Genomic DNA, 26,164 nt, shown 5'->3' with positions numbered 1-26,164 from the left:
AAAATGCTGAATACCTAATTTCAGCTATCCTAAATGTAGATTAGCTTTACAGATAAATCATTTAATTCAATAAAACTGATTTCTTCATTTAAGTTAAAATAAACAATCATGTAACTGCCTCTCATCTCACCCAACCAACTAAAACCAGTGAAAGAACTACTGAAGTTCCCAGAAAAATTGTAAGAGACACCTGGAAATTTTTCAAATTTGGGTAAGCAGAGTAACAAAAGCACAAAGCAGCACTACCCAAGGCAAATAATGTAATATAGCTTTTTGGAGTTAATCCTATTATTCTGAATTTCCTTATTTATAGTGAAAAGGTAGGAAAATAGGAACGATTCAGCGAAGTCATATAGTGGAAGATGTATAAATGCCACAAGGTATGGACAAATGTCATTCAGTTCATAGAAAGCCTAAGGTGCAGCACTGGGTCTGGGCTAACTAAAAGCTTGAACGCAGAAGCAGAAGCAGATAATAGAAGAGGCCCATAAGGAGAAAAACACAATTGGATGTTTGGTAGCACCTTCACGTCATTCATTTCTCTATTTTTTCCCTAAATGTATTTGAATGCTCATTAAAAGAGAAATCAAACATTGCCAGGCACATTAATGCTGCATTTGTTTTGTACCTTGGAAGACCGAAAACAAAACGCTGTAGATTTCACATCAGCTTTCTCTTTGTCCGTAAGAAGAAGACTCTTGTCATCCATGAGGCTTAAATATTTCCCTGTTGTTATATGTCTTAGTCTGAATAGCTGTCCCCATCTAATGTGGCTTCCACTCCACCTAATAAGGCAAGTTCAAAGGAGGATTCTTAAACAAAATGTTTAAAATTTAATGTTCTAGACCAAACAAACATATTTAAAGATTCATTATTATTCAGATTAGTTGCAAAATCATTTTAATGTGTTGGCACAGAATGTCAAAATCCACCCTTCACAGTACAGTATTAACAGAAAAAGCTACAATGCTTTTGGCTATCTGATGTGGTATCACTCCAATAGGTACAATAAACTCATGTTTAAATTAACCTGTTAATAAAAAGTATTGAGACAAAAGAAAAAGGTCAATGAATTATGGTTTTTTCCAGTCCCAAAGAAGTGGAAACAGGGGGGTTTGATTAGAACCATGAACACCATCAGTACAGTTTAACAGGGGTTGTTGTTTTTTTAATCTTTTCGCTGGTAGAAAAGATTACTTCTTTGAGCTGTATTTTCTGCACCGACAATAGGAAATACCATCCGAACGCCTTGAAACCTGCATATGCAGTGCCTCTCCCCTGTGCCACTCTGTCATAACTCAAGAGAAGTCCTCTCAGGTATAATGAAAGGGAGCTGTCAGCGGGATATTTGAGAGGAAGTTTAGTTCCCTTTGGTTATACAAACAAAAATTCAGCTGTTGCAGATATGGCTGCTTACCAACAGAAAAACTGAAATTATCCACAGATGAATTTCAGTAACTAGAGGATTTTACAGACACCCTATTGCATCCAGGAGAGGAGATCTCAGCTCCAAAGTATGAGCCAAGACCAAATAGGTCCTCACTTCAACATTTTATCCACTGGTAGCTAAGTTCACCTACCATCCCAGAGCACTCCTCTGCTCAGCTGTCTGTGCCCTCAGATACATTGCTCGGAAAATAATTATAAAACCAATCAACAAGAGCCTGCCCATATGCTTCACATTCTGCAGGAGATAAAGGGGAATAAGACGGGATGCTCCCACTCTGGAGTTCCATTCACAGTGGACTTCAAATTGAGGCACAGAAAGAGCAGGGTTCCAACTCCCTGCTTCAGACTGAGCCCCCAGTACTCCAGATGTGTCGAGGTACTCCTCCATCACTGGTCTCTCAGGGGAGCTCTCAAACTTTACTTAGACTGGAAGCTTGGGAGGGAAGGGACCATTCTTTTGTTCTGTGTTTGTACAGTGTCTAGCACAATGGGGTCCTGGTCCATGACTGGGGCTCCTAGGTACTACCACAATACAAATAAATAATATTCCACTTTTGTATGAAACAGCCCAAACTCATCATTTATGGGTCAAATATGACTGACTGGTATTGGTGAACCTACAGATATTCTATTTCAACTAAATCTAAACTATCCCACATAGCAGAAGCTTGTATTGCTGCCCCTTTTTGCTTACATGTAAATTCTTATGTACTTTTAGAATGAACCCAAGCACAAAATTCCAAAATAAATTAAAAGTTTTTCCCTGTATGTGTTTCATATGCATCTGTACACTAGCCTAGGTCCTATTCAAGGCACATCACATACGTCATTATCACTGTAGACTAGTGTAACAGATTTAGACTATTATCTATGCACTAAAAATATCCATTTGTTTAAGCACCTCTTCATAAGTACTAGGTATACTGTCAGTGTAAATCTTGAAAACACATTTGGCAGCCATTTTCACAATGTAAGTTACCTCTTGGCTTCCATTTTCTTAAAGAAATTGGGGAGGTTCTTGGTTGTTTTAAAACATGCTAGAGAGACAGGGTTTATTTCTATAGCCTACTTTTTTTTTTTTATGACAGTAAAAATGTTGGACTCTGCTGTGGGATTTTTTGGTGGGGAGGGAAGGAGGATTTCTATCTCATAAATGCATTCTCCCCCTCCCCCCACTAAGTCTTCTATATGGCAAGGTGAGCATCCACTACGAAAACACATCCAATACATACAACTGTCAGCTGGCATGAAAATTCCATCATTCAACCATATAAAGACTCAGGACCTGATTCTCAGTGATCATGTTGCAGCACTTGGGCCAGGGAAGGCAAACATGGCTGAATATTTTTGCACTCCTCATTATGGAGCCATGCAGGAGCCTACCTTAGCTCAAACTAGGGCTGCTCTAACTTACACTCTGAGGAGACTGTTTCTGACCACTTAAAGGCCTCCTCTGCACAGTCAGAATGGCATAAAAGCTCTTTAGCCTAACTGTTTTGCCCACAGTAGTCTGTGGGCTTGAGTCTATGATAAACACTACCATCAGCTGCTCTGTAGCAAAAGATTCCTAACAGTTTGGCGTGAATTTATACTGAGACTGGCTACGGAATCAAAGCCATGCAATGCTTCAGGGGGTTCTGTGCTAGTGAAGAGAATTCAAAAACAAGAAGCCTTTTGTATGGTAAATCCCATCAGCACAGTTTGTGGGAAGAAGCTGGATAGCCAGAGCACAAGTTCCAGGTTGTGGTGGGGTGGAGTGGGAGGAAAGAGTGATTTTAAGAGAAAAGAGAAATTGGGAAAAGGAAGGAGGACTGGGGAACAGTGATGGGTAGGTGACAGGGCCTGCACAAATGTAAAAAAAAAAAGAGGGGGGGTTGATTTATGAAGCAATAGCAATAATAGTCTTATAACCAATCTTATTAAGAAATATTCTTCTAAAGAAAAGATGAATAGCATAAAACAAGATCTTTCAAAAGCCCAAGATTCCATAAAATACACTAAGCTACTCCAATTCCAATGGATTTTCCTTGCAATTACTCAGGCCTTTGTCTCATTTCCATCTATCACTTGATCTTTCCTTTTCTAGTCACAGCTATGCTATCCTTCCCCCTCTGATTATCCTTTGCCTAAGCCCCATCTTTTTGCTCTGTCCAAGCCTTCCTCTCCTATTCTCTTCCCAGAGAAAATACTGAATCCACTTTCTGTGGTCACAAGCCCCCTCCCTATCCAGGTGCCTGTGCCAGGGTTTATATCAGTGGAAACACACATAGATCTGGGCTGTTGTATATTTTCTCTATGTTGAATCATAAAAACTCCCAGATTCAAGTAACCTTTCTCAAAGTTTCAAGAATGAGTAAGAATGCACATACATATTATTTTACTCCATGTAATGTACCAGGAAACCCTGTGACCATATCTGCACACAAAACTGTGTAGTATACTCAAATGCTTACTAGAGTTTGCCTTGCTCCCCCAAAAAATCTTACAATCCAAGCCTGGAAAGACATTAATCTAAGTAGTGACTTTTATGGGATAAAGCTAGATATGTGCATAAATCTCTACAGGACTGGAGCCCTAGAATGTAAAATATTGGGTTTACTCTCACTAATCAGCACTACTTATCATGGTGTTTGCAAGTCTGAGTCATTAGATAGAGAGATTTTCAGGCCAGGAAACAGATTTTAGTCTTTATTTGTTAAACATGTAAGTGTTGAACAATATAGTGTTGTCTAATAGTAATAACAAACGTACATACATATTAGACTGATTTGTCACAAATCATGTGCCCAATTCAATACATTCAAAATTTACTTCTAATCACTGATGCACATAAATTTATTTATTTAGCAATAGGCTTTAAGAGGTCACACATCTGAGCACCAGCTGGAAAGTTATAAGCTGACACCTTTGCTAACAAAATAAAATATCTGAAATTTGGCCATAATTGGGTCCCACCCAAAAAAAAAAGTTTAACATTTTGATAGTAACAGTCATGTTCCTTGTAAAGGAAGATTACTACTGTCAGAGCTGACTTGTATTGCAGATTCTTTTGACAAGTTCTCTAAACCTGCAGCCTGTACACATTGCCTGTCAAATTCCAGAGATGGCATAAGGCTATCAAATCGTAACATAACTCACTGTTCCTGTGCCATTATTTGTCAGGTGGTACGCATTGATGGTAAAATACTACCCTGAAACATGTGAAGAGAAAGGTTTTGGAAACAAAAAGGCAGAGATTCTCACGTGGTTTCACTGCTGTCGCTCAAGCACAATTTAGTCCAAAAGCAACTAAAGGGGAGTGGAGGGAATTTCTCCATTCCCCTTATATGTATTCAATGTCTTTTAACATCATCCCATTAAATGACATGCACACATTCAACAGCATCATTAGAGTGTAACACTTCCCCACAGCTATTGTCATTTAGTCTCTAAAATGATAATTTGTCACTTCACATTTTATCATAACTGTATACTTGTGAGTGAAACTTTAAGGCATGTTTGTATATTACAGTCACAGCTAAATAAGGCACAATTCCCAGCAAGCACTCCAACTTTACATCATCCTTTTGCAGATGTTTTCCTTTCAAATACAGGCTGTCTAATAATTTTTGTTCTTAACATAAAAGTGACTATTTAATACCATTTTTAGCAGTGCTATGTATTTGGGTAACAAAAGAACCTGAATATAACTATAACTATAGAACCAGAGTAAACCAGAAGACAGCCAAAAAAACCTGGGTGTGTATTTGTGTGACTTTTTCAGTTTATGTGGGGCTTTTTTAAATGCATCAGAAAGCCATTTATGGGGACAAAGCATAGTAACATAAAATCTTATTGGAATATTACTACCATGCAGGAGCTGTCCATAACCATAAATGACTGGAAAAAGGGAAAATAAAACCACAAATATTTGAAATTAAAATAGAATAATATAACCTGGATGTGATTCAGCAACACATTTAAGCACACACCTCTCTTTAAGCACAAGTAGTCCCAGTGAAGACAGTGGAACTATTCATGTGCTTGAAGCTAAGTACACACTTAAGTACCTTGCTGACTCAGGGCTTTCAAGTTCACCTCTAGTTTTTACCTACTGTGCTATTGATTTAGAGACCGACCCTACTCTGACTGAAGTCATACAGCTGATCAAGTTTGATTATATTGTATATATTTTTTCTTAGCATATTGTTACTTACGCAACTCTTAGAGTCTCTAGTCGCCAAAGGGAACGAGCATGAATCGACACAGCGCCACCTTCATAATGGACAGTTCTGTAAATCAAACAAAGCAACATTCTGAGATGAACATTCTGATATCTCTGCTTTTAGTTTCAATTTGTTCTGCTAATTGAGGATTTTTAATTTCAAGGTCCCCAAGACAATCCAGTTGTTAACAATTATGGTTATCAACTCAAAAATAACTCGTCCCTTAAATGTTCTGATCCACTCGTTCATACACATTATTTTGTTTTTAAAATGCATAATTTTATCAAGTCTTTCTTTCTACTATCACATTTATACCACATTCAAAAATTTAAACCTCAGTGTTTTTAAGGATCAATTTGCCAGGAGAAAAAAATATATAATCTGAAGATTAAAACATTGCATAGTCCTAACAGCAAAATTCAATAGATATTGAATAGATATTTCAAAAATAGATATTTCAAAACCAGAAGTAAGATGGTGGTGTCCAAATTTCTCATTTAAAAACAATAGACTAATACAAGAAGTTACAAATGTGCCAAAATACTTATTTGAAGATAAGGAAGGACTAGTTCCAACTCTAAGGCGTTAAAGGGAGACAAATAAAGCATAAGAGGAGCAATGTTAAAATATTAATCCAGGGCTAAAAGATAAAGCTAAAATGTTGGGGAAACAAGTTAAACAGAGGGAGCCACATTATTGACATCCTAAATGAATGAGGTTTCAAATTATGTGAGAAAAAAGTAAGTCAAAATAGAAGCAAAATAGGTTTTGTGTAAATTCAAATAAAAATCACTGACCCAGATAACTCCCTCCAAGATCCATGCACAGGCAGTCCCCTCTCTGTGTGCATCTACCTCAAGAAAAGGCGCATGGGCAGTTCCTTAACATTGGGGGTAAAATCCTGGCCCTCTCAAGGACAAAGAGAGTTCTGCTGTTGACTTCAGTAGGGCCAGGATTTCACACCGAGTTTTTTGTTTGTTTTTTTTTAAATGGGATTTTAGCTAAATTAGAAATAGGCTTTTAACCATTTGCTTATTCGTCTGTTAGTATGATCTATGCAATATGTTAGGATGGCATTGCTGATGAGCCAAACAATGGACCTGATCTTGGAAGTTCTTACTCAAGCAAAACACCCATTGACTATTTACACTGTAATTAGTGGATGGTTTGCCTGAGTAAGGATTGGGATGATATATCCAAATTCATGTTATACTGGGCCGCGTTATATTGGGGTTGAGGTGTATCTTTAGAAATGCATGTAGTGAAACTGAAAGAATGGGTCCTTTCTGGTTGAACTGATTTGTTTTATGTCAACATACATCCTCTTTCGTTCTCAAGATCATTCAGATATCCTAAGGGCCTAAACCACTGGCTGGCCCACTAATGGGAAGGATGAGTCCTGGAATGCTCACGTGGGAGGAATTTGGAGGCTAATGGGAGAGGAAAGCAGGCTACAGGAAAAAAACTGGGAAATGTAAATACAGTATTTAGGAGCCTCCTACTGGAAAACAGCTTCTAGCACATTCTCACCCATTTTCTCTGAATGAATATGGTACCGTGGAGTAATCTCTCTTTGTGCTGTAACTTGTCCATGAATGACGCTTTGCAGCACTGCAAAGTGAAACTGAGTGCTTCTACCTTGAATGAACTGTGAATGAGTAACTCCATAATACACAGAGAGCTACCCTCAGGGAACCATTTGCATTTAATAAAAGAAAGCTACAAGATAGGCACAGACAAAAATAAATAATGGATTAGCCAAATAATGAAAGTTTATTTTATTAACATTACAAATATTCTTTCTCTGTTCAATGTGAACTTCTAAACAAAGCACACACAAAAATCTCCCAAAGCCAGGAATATTTGTTCCACGGCCAGTCAATCTATTTAAGAGAAAGGGTGGCCTGATATATGTACAGTAATGAACCCTCAAAGCCTTTATATCTGGGAGTTAGGAGGATATTTGTTTGGAGTGTGAGGGTGAGGAGTAGACAGAACTAATGTAAAATAAGTTCCCCACTAGTCTAGGCACAAGAAGAACAGGTCCTATCCAACCTACGGATCATCTAATAAAATTACCTTGTAAATTTGGTGGTGGTCACCCCTAACTCGCAGTCAATAGAGAGGAGCAGGGATGTCACTACCTTCTCTGCTGTGGCAGAGGTCTCACTGAAATTCTACAGTCAGTCTCCCTCACCTCATAACTGCCTGCAGCAAGTTGCTACCCGAACCCACCCCATTCTGCCCAGATGTGGTGTTCTGGCAGCTGTGCCCCAATTACCCCCCTCCCTGCCAGACTGTCCTTTGGCCTACTCCAGCCATAGGAGTGCCTACCCCTTCTTTACAGTGTTCTACCCCTTCTGGGTCCAAGAGTCCTTTACTAAAGTACTCAATATATACAAAATCCAAACCATCAGCATGGCTGGGCTCAGCTGCCAGCCACCTCATCGCAGGAATGCCTCTGTTCCTTTAAACTGTCCTTCGGTCCTTCAATCTACCACATGATCTAGGGACTGGCCCATTTCTCCCCATAGTCATTTATTCAGGAAGGCTCCAACTAGGTTTCCAGCTAGCCCCTAAAGAAGCCTGTCTGGTCTTCTCACCTTTTTCTTCCTCAGCCTTCCAGGCAGCTCCTCAGAGACAGTGGAGGGGGGGGGACTCCCTCACCTCCAACTTTCCTTCTCCCAACTGGGCTCACCCAGCTCTTTAGGGAAACAAGCCCTGATTTCCCCCAGCTGGACTTTGTTTCTAATTAGTCTAGGCCACCTTCCAGGTGCAAGCAGGCAGATTAATTGGCCTCTCAGATCCATATTAATACTTTCACAGTATGTGTGGGGTAAACTCCTCATCAAACTGCTGTTTGGTTTCAAAGAAAGGCAGAGGTAAATCTGTGGCCAAACAAATTTTATTTCTTCCAAAGTAGATTTAGCTTTTCGTAAACAAATTGTAGCATACATAAAACCTAAGAGGCTACTATCTTCAGTTACATCAATGCAACCTTGCTGAAGTCAACAAGGTTACACAGATGGGCAGAATTTGGCTTGAAACTTAGAATGTTAGACAGATAACAGATGTGTGTCTGTTAACTTGAAGTCTAATCTTCATTTGTTACCTTCTTCCATCCCCAGAAAATAATTATTAGAATTTACTTTATATCAAAATGGCTTTCAGTGTTCCATTTGATGTACCCCATTTATACCATTTATCTAGTACTTCCAGCAGTTCAGAGTCCAAAATGAACTGTGTTTCATTACATTTTAATCCTTACTGAAGGAGACCCAGAGTTTTTACTACTAATCCTTAACAGCAGATGACATTACTGGGCTAAAACACCCACTGCTTTCCGTTACACCTGTGCAAATCTGTAATAATTCCTTTGGCTACAAAGGAGTTATTTCAGATTCACACTGGAATAATGGAGAAAACAAAAATACAAGCTGTTAAGTGCAATAAAGATTCATATTACTAAGTGAAGAGCAGTACAGAGAAACAAATCCTGCAGTAGTTTATATTATTCATATTTTCATGATAAATACAGACAAAAGTAATGGCAACAGAAAATGAAGAGGGGGCAGGAGCCCAACAAGCCAGGCTCCTACCCTTAAAAGAGGGGAACGAGAGAATAGTCAAGGCCACAAAATACATTCCTCTTCCCCTGTGCGGCATTCCATAAAACACTCCTGCCATTTTCCTTTCCTTTTTCCAATATACCCTTTAAATATTTTTTCTAAGCTCACAGCCCCATGCCATTAGGCACTTTTATTTCAAGAGAACATAGTTCTAATAAACTCAGAGTCCTCAAGAGTCTAACGTTCATCTTTACTACAGATCTTTAGCTTGTTCAGTTAGTCTGTATAACAAAGCTAGAAAGACAAGGTGGGTGAGGTAATATCTTTTATTGAACCAGCTTCTGTTGGTGAGAGAGACAAGCTTTCAAGCTTACACAGAGCTCTAGGAAGACCTGAAGAAGAGCTCTATGCAAGCTTGAAAGTGTGTCTCTCTCACCAACAGAAGTTGGTCCAATAACAGATATTATCTCACCCACCCTATCTCATTAATACCCTGGGACCAACACGGCTACAACAACACTACACACTATAATGAAGCTGTCTTTTGTCTGACCTATGGCTGTTTATTAAGCCTAACACAACCAGTTCTTCTTGATCATGACATTAATCTATTTAATTCCTCCTAATACAAAGTCACTAGGACCTAGAATTTGCTAATTTGCTCATTAATTCCTTGGAGTTCACATACTGTAACTACAGCACCAAGGACAGCTCATCCTTTCTTCCATTCTTCAGCTCTGAACAATTCTTGGCTCCACACTGCACAATTCTTGGCTCTAAGTGACATTACTGGGACACAAAAGTAGGAGCTAACCAGAATTAATCATGTTCCCACTTGCTGATTCCTAACACTCTTGTGCTTATCTTTGTGAGATGTACAGCAGGAGTTTACACTGCATGACAATTGGTAAATCTCAAAAAGGCAGCGAGACAACTGAATATCCAATTACAATAATGAATTAATTACAAGGGTTAAAAATAGATTACTGTATACCAACTTCCCCCAGAGAACCATTAGCCAATTCATATTCTTATTACAATATTGCAGAGCAGTGTGGGGAGACAGCAGCCACATCAATTAAATTCACTAACTGCAATGCAGGGCACTAAATGAGATAATCTATACCATTTTGATATTGTAGAAATTTACCTGATTCAATAAAGAGCAAATATTAAATTATACTGTGAGGAGATAATGAAGTACAACCAAATGATCTGAGACACATCTAGATGTCACAAATGTTAAATGCTTTTCTTTTTATTTCTCAATGTCGAAAATGTTAAAGTCTTATCTAAACAGCTTTCCTTTTTATTTAATATTTTTAATTAACAATTCTTTTAGTTTTATATGCATAACATCATGGTTCTTTGCATGGATTATAAATGGATTAATAAATAAAATAAACTTCAAGGGCTTAGTTATAATTCTTAGAACAAGAACCATATTGGGGTCACTAGGAGATGGCATACTGTCTAAGTAAAGGTGGCTGGAGGCTTTATGCCTCCAGAGATCAAGACCAGACGTAATGACTCTGGAGACATTGGAGGAAGCAGGCTCATCTATGAGCTTTGCTATACTTTTGAGAAAAAATTAGCTTGTATCCTCCCAACACAGAAGTTCTGCTGTACAGGGAGATTGGAACTATGGCCATAACCTCATTTCACTCTCTGCGGCATGGAGCTGCTCCTCTTCTTCTGGGAGTCAGGCAGCAGACACCTACTGCCTCCTACTCTGGAGCACTAGAAAACGGAAGGAAAGCCCACATTGTGATCAAGGAGGCAGAACTTGCCCCAAAGAAGAGATTAGTTATCTCAGTTTGAATTGGCAGTCATTTTATTTCAAAGTAATGTGAGTTTATTGTAAGTGTCTAATCAAGTCGGTATCATTCAAAAGTTAACTCTGGTGTCCTAGCACAATTCTAGTTCAGATAATGACATTCAAAGTTACACTTAAAAGCCAATTATATAAGATTAGTCTCTTCATATCCTGCTCAAACCTGCTGTGTGTTTTCTCTGTACTCAAATAGTGGTTGCATTTCACACACAGGTGGCTACACACTTCAGTGATGGACAACGTTGTTCTGTGTTTAGTTTATGAATCCACTGGTAAAGTGGGTAAAGAGCTTGGGATCCTTCTGAATGAATATATAAATGCAACATTGTTACCCTTTAAGATTGTGGGTTTTTTTAAGAAATCAAAGAAATTGTCCCTTGTCAGTGTGAATTTTGTGAGCTCAAGCCTTAGTCAAATAATCCTTTCCTTGGGTCAGATATTCACCTTTTCTGGGTATAATGCACATTTGTGCAGTTATTAATGCTGTATCTAAGAAAATGTTTACACTTTAAAGAGACTGACATAGGTGCCAGTACCTGTAACAAATAATTTGCCTTTTTGGATTGTTGACTCATATATGCTAGGCTAAGATAGATATATAAAATTCACACCACCTATATTAATATATCTATGTAACATTTCTAGCAGTTACGTAACCTGAATTGGCCTATGTCTCTCTATAATTCTGTTCACTTATGCTACATATGCCACAACACCTTGCATTAGCTGAAAAAGTAAACAGGAAAACTGTCAGGATCACGACATATGTGTGTTTACCATAGAAACAGGTGGGGAGTTACTTTCAAAGTACTGGAATGTCCCAAAGGCAAAGGAGAAGATACATGAGTGTTCTATGCTGGTACAAACCAAGGGGGTGCCTTCATCCTCTTGGTACTTGGAATGCATGTGTGCAGAACACAGAGATAAGGGTAACACCATGGTACCAGAAAAACAAAGCAGAAAGCTTCTAGTTTCAGGTGACATACATAATGCATTTTACCTGTAAACACTGACTAAAAATAAAAAAAGAATAGCTTTAGGGGTATAACTTCAGGAGCACACCTTTTGTATAAGGTAAATTTAACAACACTGCATGAGACTGCTTCCCAAAAGCTGGTATCTTATTGAATCTTTCTTCATATAGTATAGTATTATTGACTTTTAACAATAAACCTGAACAACATATTTAAAAAAACAAATAACCAATATTACACTGGACCAAAGTGTGATCAAGCAATTGATTACACAATGTATCAACTGGATCTAATCTCTGTTCAGCCAACTTGAATATGAGTTTCATTACTTCACACTCTGCCTATCCAGTTTTGAGTCTAGTAGAAAGTCCTAAACCTCATTTGCAAATCCTTAACTGAGCAGGGACCTAGAACACTTTAGCCGAGAGAATTCCAGGTACTCCTCAAAGGGTGGGGGGGAGGCAGAGCTGTTGAACCAGCTTCCAATGTAAAGTAGGCTGAGCCTAATGCAACTCTTAATGCAGGAATTTTCCTACTAGATAATTTAGGCACCTGACAAACTGAAGCCTGACCCCTAATGAGATCCTATGTAGAAGTCAGGAGATCTATGATCCCTCCCAGGAGCGTGTGTTATATAAGATGACATTTGTGGAAGAATCCCATGGTGCAGGATACTTTAAAAATGCATATAACAGTCAGAATAGTAAATTACTTGCCATCTGTAATATTTTAGGTCCTAATCCTAAACTGAGAACTCTGTGGGTAAACTTCTGCACCAGCACAGAGCCCCACTGAAATCAAACTCCCTCCCCAGTGCCCTGTGCTGGACTGGCATTCCATTTTATATTTCTGACTTCTAATAAAAGACAGCTGTTCATTCTTTTCAGAGGATAATTATTATTGTTACAAAGAGTAACAATTCTAGCTCATTATTATGATCATGGTCTTTTTGATGAGTCGGTGATTTTTTATAATAAGCACCTTAGAATTGGGACCTAAAGAGGAGTTGGAGAATCCAGCATAGTGACCCATCTCACCAATAATGCTGCTGTAGATTGGATCCCAAAATTCAAAGATGGGAAAAACAATTAAAATAATAATGATATAGTTATTGTAGGGCTGAAGCCCTCTATGCAAGTCCTTTCTGTTTCTCAGTCCAGTAGTGTATTTAGGGAAACCAGATGTCCCGATATTATGGGGACAGTCCCGATTTTTGGGTCTTTTTCTTATATAGGCTCCTATTACCCCCGTCCCGATTTTTCACATTTACTGTCTGGTCATCCTAACTGTATTAAGTGTCCTCAACTTTGCTATCAGCCCTTGTTGGACTGACAAAAGACAAGTACAGGAGGAAATTTCTCTCTTAATTGTTTACTTCCTTAGACAACATATGCAAGAGTATTTCTCTGCTTACCCAGACAGACTACAGGAAAAGTGATTATTTACCATTCAAAAGACAGATAACTTTTGAGTGCGTTTTTTTTTTTTGTTCCCCCACCCAAGACTTACAGCATAATGTCCCCTAAAGAATTTTAGTTTTGAAGAAAAAGCAGTTATGATTTTGAAATTCAAGGTCACAGTGGAGAGATTTCCATATTTCTGAATAAACACTCAATCGATTTACTGATTCATTTATTGGCTTCCTATCAAGATCAATTGTCCTGAGAGAGATATAAGTTAACTTTGTCCTTCACTCAGTGAATATTTGCCTGTTGATGCAAACAAAAAACCTTTATATTCATCTCAACAGAAACTGATATGACCACATCCAGCCCCTTTGAATCTTTTCACTTGCTTCTTTCTTTGTCTCCTGCATCAAATTCACTGCTCTCTCCTCTTTCTGCTCCCTTTTTCACTCTGCTGAAGTCACATACATAATTACTCACTTCATGTCCTTCAGCTGCTCTCCATGCCTTGTCCCATGTGGCCGATCCCTCTAGCACACCCTCCCCTCTGCCACAGATCACTCTCCTCCTCAAAGTCCTGTCATAAAAAAATACTTTTTCCTACAAATCCTAAACCATGAAAGAAATGCTAACAAGAAGATAACAAATGCTTATTCAAAATTAAAAAAAAAAAACTCATGGAACTAACAATGCACATGATGAACTTCAATGCCCATTCATTTTGTTTTGCTCTTATATCTTGTATCCCATACATTAGTACATTACCTTTTTTTATAGATTGTTTATTTTATTTTATTTTATTTTATTGGGTGAATACATAAATCACCTTGTGCATTCTTGGTGCTATATAAACTAATATATATTTTTATTTGTTTGTTTTCCCTATTATAGGTTTTAACTGCTCTTGAGCTTCCCACATTTTCACCAGATAAATCATCCCCTGCAACAACAACAACAACAAAAAGTCTACCCTAGTTTCAAAGTGCTCATAGATTTAAGCCTACATACATTCTTTATATATTAAATACAAGTGCAAAAGAAGAATTTGATTCCTTCCTTACAGAGATCTGCAAAGACAATTGTGCTTCTAACTACTGTGAAACTTTATGAACAATTACTAATTTTACAAGAGTAAATACTAGAAATTCAAGTGTCAGTTCCCTTGCACCGTATGAAGATAATTCCATGAAATCCTTGTGTTGTGATAACACAAAATGAATACTTGCACCCTATAGCTTTTGTTGGAATAAAATCGGTAGGTATGTATGTCATCTTTAACAAAATCTATTGCCTATTCCATATTATTCATTACATTATTAATGTTTGTGCTTTAACAAACATATTTTAAGCTGATATTTGAATTGTTTCCTATCCTAATGTTCCTTTGGGGCTTTTGCCTTGGTCCGAAGCCTAATGCAATTGGTGTGAAAGAGGCAGAATTGTTTACTAGATAAGCCATTGGTTTGATGTAGCATGGTAACTGTTGTTGATAAATTGTATAATCAATTGTGTGATCACACTTTGGTTTGTAATGAAATATGTTCAAAAGACAAAATAACCAATATCACTCAGATTTACTGCTAAAAGACAGTAAGAATATAGTACAGGAAAAGGGTTCAATATGATACCAGTCTCCAGGAAGCTGTCTCATGCAGTGTTGTTAGTCACCTTACACAGAAGGTGTGCCCCCAAAGTGACAGCTGGCAGTATTTATAGGATAATTTTATCATTTACACATCTCTTTACATGACAGTAAAAGATAAGCCATCAGTTCATCACATCTCCTTAACTTGTTGTTCGGTTCCTTTCCTTATCTCTGTTTTGGATACTAGCATTCAAGGTATTGGTGCATGAAAGTACCTCCTATGTTTGTACCAGGGTAGAACAATCATATATCTTGTCCTTTCCCTTTGGGACATTACATACTGGCCTGTGAAAAACTCCCTACCTGTTGCTAAGAGAAAACATTCATATGTACTGATCCTGGCAGTTTTCCTATCTACTTAAGCAAAAACTTACTTCAGCTAATGCAGGGTATTATGGCATAGTTAGCACAAATGAACAGAATTATAAAAGATATAGGCCAATTTGGGCTATATAACTGTTATTAATATTATGTGCTTAATACATTCATTCTCTCTCTCTCTCTATATATATATATACACACACACACACACACACACACAGTGCAAATAATACACATTATTACTATGACAAAGACATATGAATGTTTAAATACTTTGGGTCTTATAACAGCATTGATCAATATATGCTGGGCATATAATGTTAAACTCCAGAGAGATGGGCCTTATACAAGAAACCAGATAGATTAAATTTGACAAATACAGTACATAGAAAGAAGCTATAAAACCTATGCACAACATGATCAGGACTCAAAATTTCTGAAACTCCTTATCTCCCTTCACTCCCAAGCAGAATGTAATAAAGCCATATGAACTTCAATTCATATGATTTCTGCTTTTAGATAGGATAGCCTTTGACTTCTCATCAGGGCCGTGAGCCGTGTCAGCAGAAATATGCGTTCTCTAATTCTCGTAATACACATTTTTCTACCCTTTGGCCACTCCATCCCAATTAAACCATAGAGAAAAATAGTTACTAATTTGATGCCACATTCCATTCATACCGTCAAAGTTGCTATTAGAGTATTTGTCCACTGCAACTATATTCCTGAACCCTCCCAGGAAAGACCCAACCTTCTATGGGCAGTAGACAAATTAGATGATTCTAAATGTTTCTTCATTTCTCAAAGCTTAAATAAATGGCATAATATCCACAATGGAACTTTCCCCCCTATCTTTCCTTGATATTCTTCTCTACCCCAGCAGAGACGTTCAAAATAAATGAATTTTCTTGGCAAGCATTGTTTGATGATATTTGATGTGGCATCTGTTTTTCCTTTAACAACTCGTTGCCCTATGGATGCTCACTACACAACTAGAAATTATTTTAACCATATCACAGAACATCCTCAAGTTCCATGCAACACAATAAGCAACATCAGAAGCTCCAAGACCCTTCATGTGCAGCACGAAAGGGTTTACTCAGAGCACCTATTACTGCACCAACATTTTTATTTCTAATAACAGTTATTAGCTGAAAAGCTGGTGTAGACTAGACTCGCTCTTCTGCAGCAGCCAATATCATTTCCAAGTCCTGTAATTTTTCAGCTGAGCAGCCTCTCATTTTCTAAATATACAAAGACACACAAAAAGAGTCTACAACATTATACATGATTCCATCTCATCTAATAATGCTTTTAGAGGTACAGATTTAACAGATGGGGAGTGCCCAGAAACCCATAGACAAGATTAATTATTCTCCCTGCTTTTGTTGTGCTTTAGGATGAAAAGGTAGAAATCTGCTATCTTTTCTTGTTTTTCTCCTGTTTCTTCTCATTTCCTTCCTTGTTTTCCTTTTTTTCTCTTGCTGGATATTACTTCATATTTTGTAACTTCCATCAAGCATATCTGACACAGAATGTCAGAAACATAAATCAGGAAAGTATTACAGCTTCAGAGGCAAGTGAAAGCTATAGCTAAGTTTGCAAACTTTTATTACAGCACACTATTTCATTTACTCATAGCTTTCTGAAAAAAATCCTATTGGGCTTTATTCTTAGCCTCAGCCCAAAGACAAATGTTCACAGAGAAGAAATATGGTCCAGCGGTTAGGGCACAAACCCAGAACTTGGGAGACATCAGTTCAAGTCCCTCTTCCACGGCAGATTTCCTGAGTGACTTTGGGTAAGGCCTCAGCTTCCTATTTATAAAGTGGGGAAAAGACTACTTCCCTACCTCATATGAGGTATTGTGAAGATAAAGAATCATTACATTTCTGAAGGTCATACAAGTACCTAAGATAGACATAATTGAAGAAGAGGTGTTCATCCAGATTGGAAGAGGGGAATTAATATAGTTTGGAAAAGATGAAAAATAAATACTTAATGTTTTTTATTTTAAGACGTGGTTATTGCACACAGACCTGATGCTTGAAATAGTCCGAATACTCCGTCATGCTCTTGCTTGGTTTGAGAAAGAAAAAATATGTAAAAATACATAAAGATAACGGATGGAGGAGTCACATATGAATGTGCTCATGGAGCAACTGCTAAAATTTTAGCAGTCTAATTAAGTCCCATACCCTTTTATACATTCCTCTTGCTTTAGTACTAAAAGGCTGGGCCAGCACAGGGGCTGCTGCTTTCCTGCTGATTCTGGGTACAGTTTTCAAGAGGGACTATTTGTTACTATTTCAGTGAAACACTCACAAACCAAAAGTCCTCCAACAAATTGCCATAACATAGTATGCCACACTATGTTAAAGGTATAAAACACTATGTCTGCTGGTGTGAAAAAGTTATGTATTTCCCCAGTTTTAAGGCCTCTAAATTCCTCCTGCATTCTGCAATATACTGAAAATGTCAAATAATAATTTGAAACAATGTAATTTTCTATTTTTTCCACTGCAACTATGCAGCCAGCATAATGTATTGATACATTGTTATTTTGTTAACCAAATCTTGCAGAAAACACTGTCTGCAGCCAAACCAGGAGCCAGGTAGGAACTCATCCTCTTTCCCTGCATCCCTCTTTACCTCTAGCCATGTAGCCTGAGGTACAAAGAAATTCCAGGGAAGGAGGAGCCAGCCCCGCGGGCCACACCAACTCTTTAGCCAGCAGGGGCAAACATAAGCAATAGCCTTAGGAGATGCAAAAGCACAAAGAGGATATGGAGCACAGCCAGGATTACTCCTTCCCCTCGGAACTCCCTGAACTATACAGGATTGATTCCCCCCTACACTGGAGATACTAAAACCCAGGCAGCACCTTCCCCCTGCTACTCCTAGCCATGTGGGCTCAAACAAAGAAATTCCAAGGAAGAACCAGCCCACAGGGCCACAGACACTCAAGCCAGCAGGAGCAAAGGCAAGAAGAAGGGACTGCTGAACAGTGATGTCAGATCAGGCCACATTTCCACAGTTTTGACTCAGGACATTCCCAGAAACTGACTGAACATTTGCTTCCCTGCTGCTCCCTCCCTACAATCCCATCAGCTCAGACTTACTCCACAGGTTCTCCATGCTCCCAACCTTCCTTCCCTGCTGAATGCCCTCTTGCTTTCCTCTCTCCCTTCTCTCTTCCTTTTTCTTTCTATTTACATAATCCCAGTTTAACAAAACTCCACCTAAAGATTTTGAAAACAACGAAGAAATCCACCAAACTCTACTCCTGGAAAAAAGAATTGTGGCTCTAACGTGATGTTTGCAAACTGTAACTCACTTCCTTATGCATGAGCATTCTATCCTTTTCCTCGATGTTGCATCTGTTTTACCTAAATTGGGGCATGAACTATTACTCTAGGTTAACAGAGTTCCTAGCTGGGTTCTTGATTGGGCTCTACACTCTGCCAAAATACAAATAATGATACAATCATAATGAGAACCCAACGTCAGAACCTAATGGGAAATACCTTTACATACTAACAAACAACAAGAGCAATTTCTACATACATTTGTGGTATAAGGTTGGTTTGTTTTTAAAAAGGACAAATACAAAAAAAACACCTTTACATTCATGCAAGGTTCCAAAACAAGGGAGTCAGGAAACACAAAATTTAAAGTTCCTACAGCAACACTAACTTGGCCGCATTGCACATCATGTGTATTTTATCACACACCTTCAAAAACATAAAATTAAATAATTAAGTTGTACAGTTAACAAGAAAAATAGGAACATCTGTTATGTGGCTGAGTAACATTGCTGGAGGAATCTTAAGATGTGTATTTCCTGACTTAAAAAAAAAGCTGTACAACCTTAATTTAGTATTAACACAGCATCTTGCTTTCAGCTGTTTAATTAAAAGAAAGAATTCTATGTAATTTCTCACATGCAGTTCAGTGCACGTCTGCTCTAGACACAACTCGCCCTCTAATTACAATAATTTTAGATATGCCCTTGATGTTTATGAATTCATAAATAAAGCCTCAAAATTATAATCAACAAATAAAGAAAAAATGCAGTGCTACAATTTCAAGAGAAGACACAAAACACAATGCAGAGACCATTTCAAGCTGCTTGGAATCCAAACAATGATTTAAAGCTTCTGTGTCAGACAATTCTCCAAAACCAGGATTCAGAAAAGTTGTTAACAAATTACTCAAGTTTAAAGAGGAAGGAGATGAGAAGGGATTCCCTAGCCATTACTTGAGTTTATATTTTTTTCAAAAACACTGGTAAGGAAACCATTTAGCCACAGCAGCTTCTTGTTAACTTCATATTTAGATCATGCTGATGACTTGAATTAGACAGCAGGTTAAAAGGTCATTTTCTGTATGGTGACTGCACAAGAAAAGAATGCATGAAATCATGGCCCTGTTCAAGTCAATGGCAAAACTCTCGTTGACTTCATTGTAACCAGGATTTCACCCATTCTTTTTCTTCTTAATTTCCATCAGTACATATTCACAGTGGATTCTGTGCCTCAAATACTGCTACAGTACAATACGTTTCTGTTACCACACACTGTAGTACTCCCTAGGGATAAAGGCAAAGAAAGTCAGGGAAAATCATACCTATAACAGTTTGTGTGTGTGTGGGGGGGAAATCACATGGCAGGGGAAGGAAATAAATCAGAGGAAAGAGTTGAAATCATTGCAAGTTGCATGCTTCAACAAATTGCATTCAAGGAATGGCCCATTTTGTTGTGAGATGCATAAGTTCCACTGTAAAATTATGAATATGTGAAATATCTTGGATGCAAAACCAGACCTCTGCCCAAACATTCTGCTAAAGAAAGGGGAATAAGTAGCAGATAGCAAAGTGGGTCTAAAGTAAACCAGGGCCACACAAGGAAATGGGATGAAATAAGAATGGAAAACGTAAAGGGCATTTAAGAGTGTGTTTCCTGGGACTGCAACAGAGTCCTGTGGCACCTTTAAGACTAACAGATGTATTGGAGCATAAGCTTTCGTGGGTGAATGCCCACTTCATCGGATGTACATGCATCCGACGAAGTGGGCATTCACCCACGAAAGCTTATGCTTATGCTCCAATACATCTGTTAGTCTTAAAGGTGCCACAGGACTCTCATTGCTTTTTACAGATCCAGACTAACACAGCTACCCCTCTGATACTTTTCTGGGACTATTTGTCTTAAGAATGTAGAGGCCTTGAAAAGAATTGTAATCTATGGAGTGGAGGGTCAAATATGACCCAAAATTCAGATTTGGTAAAATCAATATTTTACAAATCTTACATCTAATAGAAATGTTTCTGGAAATAAATTTTAAAAATGGAATGAAAGCACTTTAATAGATAGATAGATAGATAGATAGATAGATAGATAGATAGATAGATAGATAGATAGATAGATATTCTATTATTAGGGTTGCCAACCCTCCCGGATTGGCTGGGAGTCTCCCAGATTTGAAATTGACCTCCTGGTGGCTACTGAAACCAATCTGGGAGATTTTAATAGGCCGCTAAAAGTCCGTTTGGCATGCTGCCCCCACCCAAGCTCCAATTCCACAACTCCCATTGGCCAGGAATCACGGCCAATTGGAGCTGCGAGGGCTGTGCCTGCAGGCAGGGGCAGCGCACAGAGCTGCCTGGCCAACCCTGAGCCTAGGAGCCAGACATGCTGGCTGCTTCTGGGAGCCACCTGAGGTAAGTGACACCCAGTTGGAGCACGCACCCCAAACCCCCTCCTGTACCCTAACAATCCTGCTCCAGCCCTGAGCCCCCTCCTGCCTCCAAACTCCCTCCCAGAGCCCACACCCCTTCCTCACTCCAACCCTCTGCCCCAGGCTCAGCCCAGAGGCCCCTCCCACACTCCAAACCCCTCGGCCCCACTCCCCAGCCCAGAGCCCGCATCCCCTCCTAGCCCCCTGCCCCAGCCCAGTAAAAATGAGAGAGAGTGGGGGGAGAGCAAGCGACGGAGGGAGGGAGGGAGGGGGGGAATGGAGTGAGCAGGGGCGGAGCCTCAGGGAAGGGGCAGGCAAGGGGATGGGACAAGGGTGTTTGGGTTTGTGCAATTAGACAGTTGGCAACCCTATCTACTATATCATTATGCTTATGCATGAGAAACTAAAAGAGAAAACAACTAGAAGTGGGTCTTAAATAAAGAGAAATTACCATCATTAATTTTCATTGTTGTCCAAAGTTAGAGAAATGAAAAAGTATTTCAGCATAAACAAGTAAAAGTTTAAACTAGTGTAAATGGTGAATTCTCTGTAACTTGAAGACTTCAAATCATGATTTGAGGACTTCAGTAACTCAGCCACAGGTTATGGGTCTACTACAAGAGTGGGTGGGTGAGGTTCTGTGACCTGGAATGTGCAGGAGGTCACACTACATGATCATGATAGCCTTTATGGCCAGAAGGGACTATGAGTCTATATCCAATATTAAAATTTGTTCCTATTGTAATAATCAAAGGAATTATCATTAACACAGAGATGAAGAAATGTGCTTTTAAAATGTATGATTTTTAACTGGACATGCTGCCTTCAGCCATGGCAGTTATAAAGGATATTAGAGGAACACGTTTTATTCCAAAGCAATATTCTTTTCAACTTTTAAGAGAAAATAATACATCAAAGTGAGTTTGGTAAAGCTCTCTGCGGTTTTTCTTGGGAATAGACTGCTGGTAGCTACTGTGACATCTTGATTCCACTGACTTTTATAAATGAGATCAATTTGTATAATAATTGTTTTAATATTTTGCTTTCTTTCAGTTAATCTCATATCAATGATGTATTCGTCTTTTGTGGAAACCAGCTAGCCTTGTTAGATCTTATTATTTAATATATTTTGGGTTTTTTAAACACATGATTCTTTGAATAGTAAAATCACTGATGTCCAGGCCCCATTAAGGCTACATCCTGCAAGGTGCTGAGCTACTCTTACCAGATGCTGGGTTCTTTCTGCTCTGACTTAGGGTGCTCAACACCACAATTAGTATAATTAGTAATAACTACTCTTTATTTATTTTTCTTTCTGCTTACCTTTGGATTCATTTCACCATTAGGGAAAAGCCAGCCATGCCTCATTTGTGTGTGATCATCTCAGGTTCAAAATTTAACTTTAAATATATGCTCAAACTGCAAGCCTCCCTATACACTACTCAGAAGGGATTCCACTTACCATCACCCTGCATGTGAAAAGCTACCACTCTATTCCTCTGTATCCCTCACTAAATAAAGAGGATAGGTAGCTGTCCTACTCATATTGTCCCTCCCAGAGTCTGCTGTCTCCCACCTGCCTCTTATATTCACTTGCTCCCCGCAGTTTATTCCCTTCTCCTGCCTCCTGGTGTTGACACCCCACACGAGTGTTGGTTACTTTCCTTGGTGTTGCCTCTGGGGAGCTAATGTCTGGCTGATTCCCCAACTTATAGTATGTTTTAGTAACCACCATACAGCACAATTCTCATAACTTCGTATGCATTAATGATAAGAACATAAGAACGGTCATACTGGGTTAGACCAAAAGTCCATCCAGCCCAGTATCCTGTCTACCGACAGTGGCCAATGCCAGGTGCCCCAGAGGGAGTGAACCTAACAGGTAAAAATCAAGTGATCTCTCTCCTGCCATTCATCTCCACCCTCTGACAAACAGGCTAGGGACACCATTCCTTACCCATCCTGGCTAATAGCCATTAATGGACTTAATCTCCATGAATTTATCTAGTTCTCAATAATATGATATACATATATGGATAGAGAAATGACTTTCAGCAGGTCATAACCTTTCCCCTGATACCTTACAAGGCATGCTTTATATGTAAGATCACGATTATATAATAATGAGGAATATGGGGGTTCCAGGATGCTCCCCAGAGGTACAGAATGTCACACCCTGCATCCCTTTCAATCTACCTTCCACATTCCCTTGATTCCTCATAGTTTCCTAACATATCCCAACTCCCTGCTGCCCCCATAGTCTTAATCCCTGCTCCTCCAAATTCTCTTGCGTCTTGTCTGGCCCTCACATGTCACAGCCTCACTTCAGCCACATTAGAAACAACAAGAGTTGGCAGCCATCTTGTTGACTTCAGTCACATTGATCTATAATGAAAGGTGGCAGCCATTTTGGTTAAGGATAAAACTTCACAGGGGTGAAGGCAGAAATTAGATATTCATGAGACTCCTTAAAACAAAAACTAAGTTTCACATGACTCAAAATGAAATCATGAGAGTTGGCAGTGCTGATGTTTCAAGATTAATTAGTCTTTTAAAAAACACATTAATATATTCAATTGAATGGTGCTAAATAATTGCAAATTAATATTAATAAACATGGTCCAATAGTCCTGTCACCAGTATTTGAAAGAGCTGGCTGAGGGACTTGCTGATTGATTAATGTTGATTTTAAATAAGTCTTGAAACACAGGGGAATTTCTAGAAGCCTAGAGGAAAGCTAATGCTGTGCCAATATTTAAAAAGGGTAAACTGGATGACCCGGGTAATTACAGGCCTGTCAGCGATCATAGAGAAGATAATGAAGCAGCTGATATGGGACTTGATTAATGAAGAATTAAAGGAGGTTTATGGAAAATAGATATATCAAACTAACTTGTAATCTCATACAAAAAAAGATATCAGGTTTGATTCATAAAGGTAATATTGTTGATGTAACATACTTAGGCTTTTGTAGGGCATTTGACTTGGTACTGCATGACATTTTGATTAGAAACTATAAAGAGATAAAATGAACATGGCACACATTAAATGGTTAAAGACTGATAGGTCTCAAAATGTAATTGTAAACAGGGAATCTTCATAAAACAGGTGTGTTTCTAGTGGAGCCCCAAAAGGATCAGTTTTTGGCCTTACGCTATTTAACATTTTTATTCATGACCTAGATGAAAACAAAATCATCACTGATAAACAGATGACACCCAAATTGGGGGAGTGGTAAATAATGAAGAGGAGAGGTCACTGATTTAGAGCGATCTGGATCACTTGGTAAATTAGGCTCAAGCAAAAAATATGCATTTTAATATGGCTAAATGTGTATGTATGTATGTGTGTGTGTGTGTGTGTGTGTGTGTGTGTGTGTGTGTGTATACACACACACACACACACACTCACAGGAACAAAGAATGTAGGCTATACTTACAGTATGGAAGATTCTACCTTGGCTAGCAATGACTCTGAAAAAGATTTCAGGGTCATGATGGATAATTAGCCATAGTGACTAATCAGCATGCCGCTATGGCCAAAACAGCTACTGCAATCCTTGAATGCATAAACAGGATAATCTCAAGTAGGAGTAGAAAGGTTATTTTACCTCTGTATTTGGCATTGGTGCAGCCACTGCTGGACAACTGTGTCCATTTCTGGTGCCCACAATTCAAGAAGGATGTTGATAAATTGGGCAGGGTTCAGAAAAGAGCCACGAGGATGATTAAAGAAAAGCTTGCTTTATAGAGACAGACTCAAGGAGCTCAACCTATTTAGCTTAAAAAGAAGTTCATGATTACAGTCTCTCACTACCATCGTGTGGCACAAATATTTAATAACGGGTCACAGGTGCTGGCCGCCAATGGGCCCTGGGGGTGCTCAACCCCCCACCAGCCCCACCCCCACTCTGCCCCGCAGCGCCTCTTGCACGCCACTGAACAGGTGTTCCGCAGCATGCAGGAGGCACTGGGAGGGAGGCGGAGGAGTTGATCAGTGGGGCCTCCAGCGGATGGGAGGCGCTGGCTGCCGGTGGGTGCTAAGCACCCAGTAATTTTTTTCCCAGGATGCTCCAGCCCTGGATCACCCCCAGAGTCAGCGCCTATGTAATGGGCTCTTCAGTCTAGCAGAGAAAGGTATAACATGATCCAGTGGCTGGAAGTTGAAGTAAACACATTCAGACTGGAAATAAGCAGGAAATTGCTAAGAGTGAGAGTAACCATGGGAATAACTTACCATTGGTCATGGTAGGTTCTCCATCACTGACCATTTTTAAATCCAGATTGGATATTTTTCTAATATACATGCTCTAGGAATTATTATGAGGAAGTTCTATGGCCTGTGTTACACAGGAGATCAGACTAGATCACACAATGATCACTTCTCACCTTGGAAACTATGAACGATCCCAACATTCACTTTTTCATTTATTTTATGGCGCACACTACATTTTTGGTTTTTGTCATCAGGGTAAGTTAGCTTCAAAACGAGACCAGAAAATAGTTGTGTCTAAATTAACTTATTTTAAAAAAACAGCTTTAACCTCCTTTCCCACCACCCCCTAAACAAGCGTTTTGCTTACTATTAGTGCAATTGTAAACTTCATGCCAAATACACAGCCATGCAATTGGCTGCCGAATCTGTCCCTAGCCACAGAAATTAACACAGAATCTAAGCTTTCATAATAAAAATGTTACAGACCTGACTCTCCACTCTATAAATGTTTTACACCAGTGTAACTCCTTTGAGTAGGCAATAATATATTTTTGTGAAGAAAACCTTCCAAATGTTAGCTGAGTGTAACCAATGCAATGATGTCTGACTTAGTCTACAGGCAGGCAACTGTGAAAGGTATAAACTATCTCTCATTCTCCTTAAGCGTTAACTATGATCCTAGTGATGGAAATGTAATGTCAGTATTGTTGACTATTGTACTTCTGATCATTTAAGCAGACAAATTCAGCTAATATGCTTATTCATCACTGCTGAATGCAGCGGCCAATAGAGGGTGGGAGACTGGGA

General features: G+C 38.9%; 1 protein-coding gene across 22 annotated transcripts in view; it reads right to left on the bottom strand.

Annotated features, from left to right (window-relative positions):
* The window catches only part of RYR2 (ryanodine receptor 2), a 722,683-nt gene that overhangs the window by 386,992 nt on the left and 309,527 nt on the right, over positions 1 to 26,164 (bottom strand). For all 22 annotated transcript variants that reach the window (XR_010599784.1, XM_065589065.1, XM_065589068.1 and 19 more), the window contains 2 exons: positions 5,646 to 5,720; positions 629 to 785 (listed from right to left, as the gene is read on the bottom strand). Coding sequence is in view for 21 of the 22 variants with exons in the window: in XM_065589065.1 (XP_065445137.1) it covers positions 629 to 785; positions 5,646 to 5,720 (232 nt within the window). In the remaining variant the exon portion in view is untranslated. The remainder of the gene's footprint in view (positions 1 to 628; positions 786 to 5,645; positions 5,721 to 26,164) is intronic.

Source organism: Chrysemys picta, chromosome 3, assembly GCF_011386835.1.
Source record: "Chrysemys picta bellii isolate R12L10 chromosome 3, ASM1138683v2, whole genome shotgun sequence".
Taxonomy (NCBI): Eukaryota; Metazoa; Chordata; order Testudines; family Emydidae; genus Chrysemys; species Chrysemys picta.
This window is presented reverse-complemented; position numbering and strand designations above follow the sequence as displayed.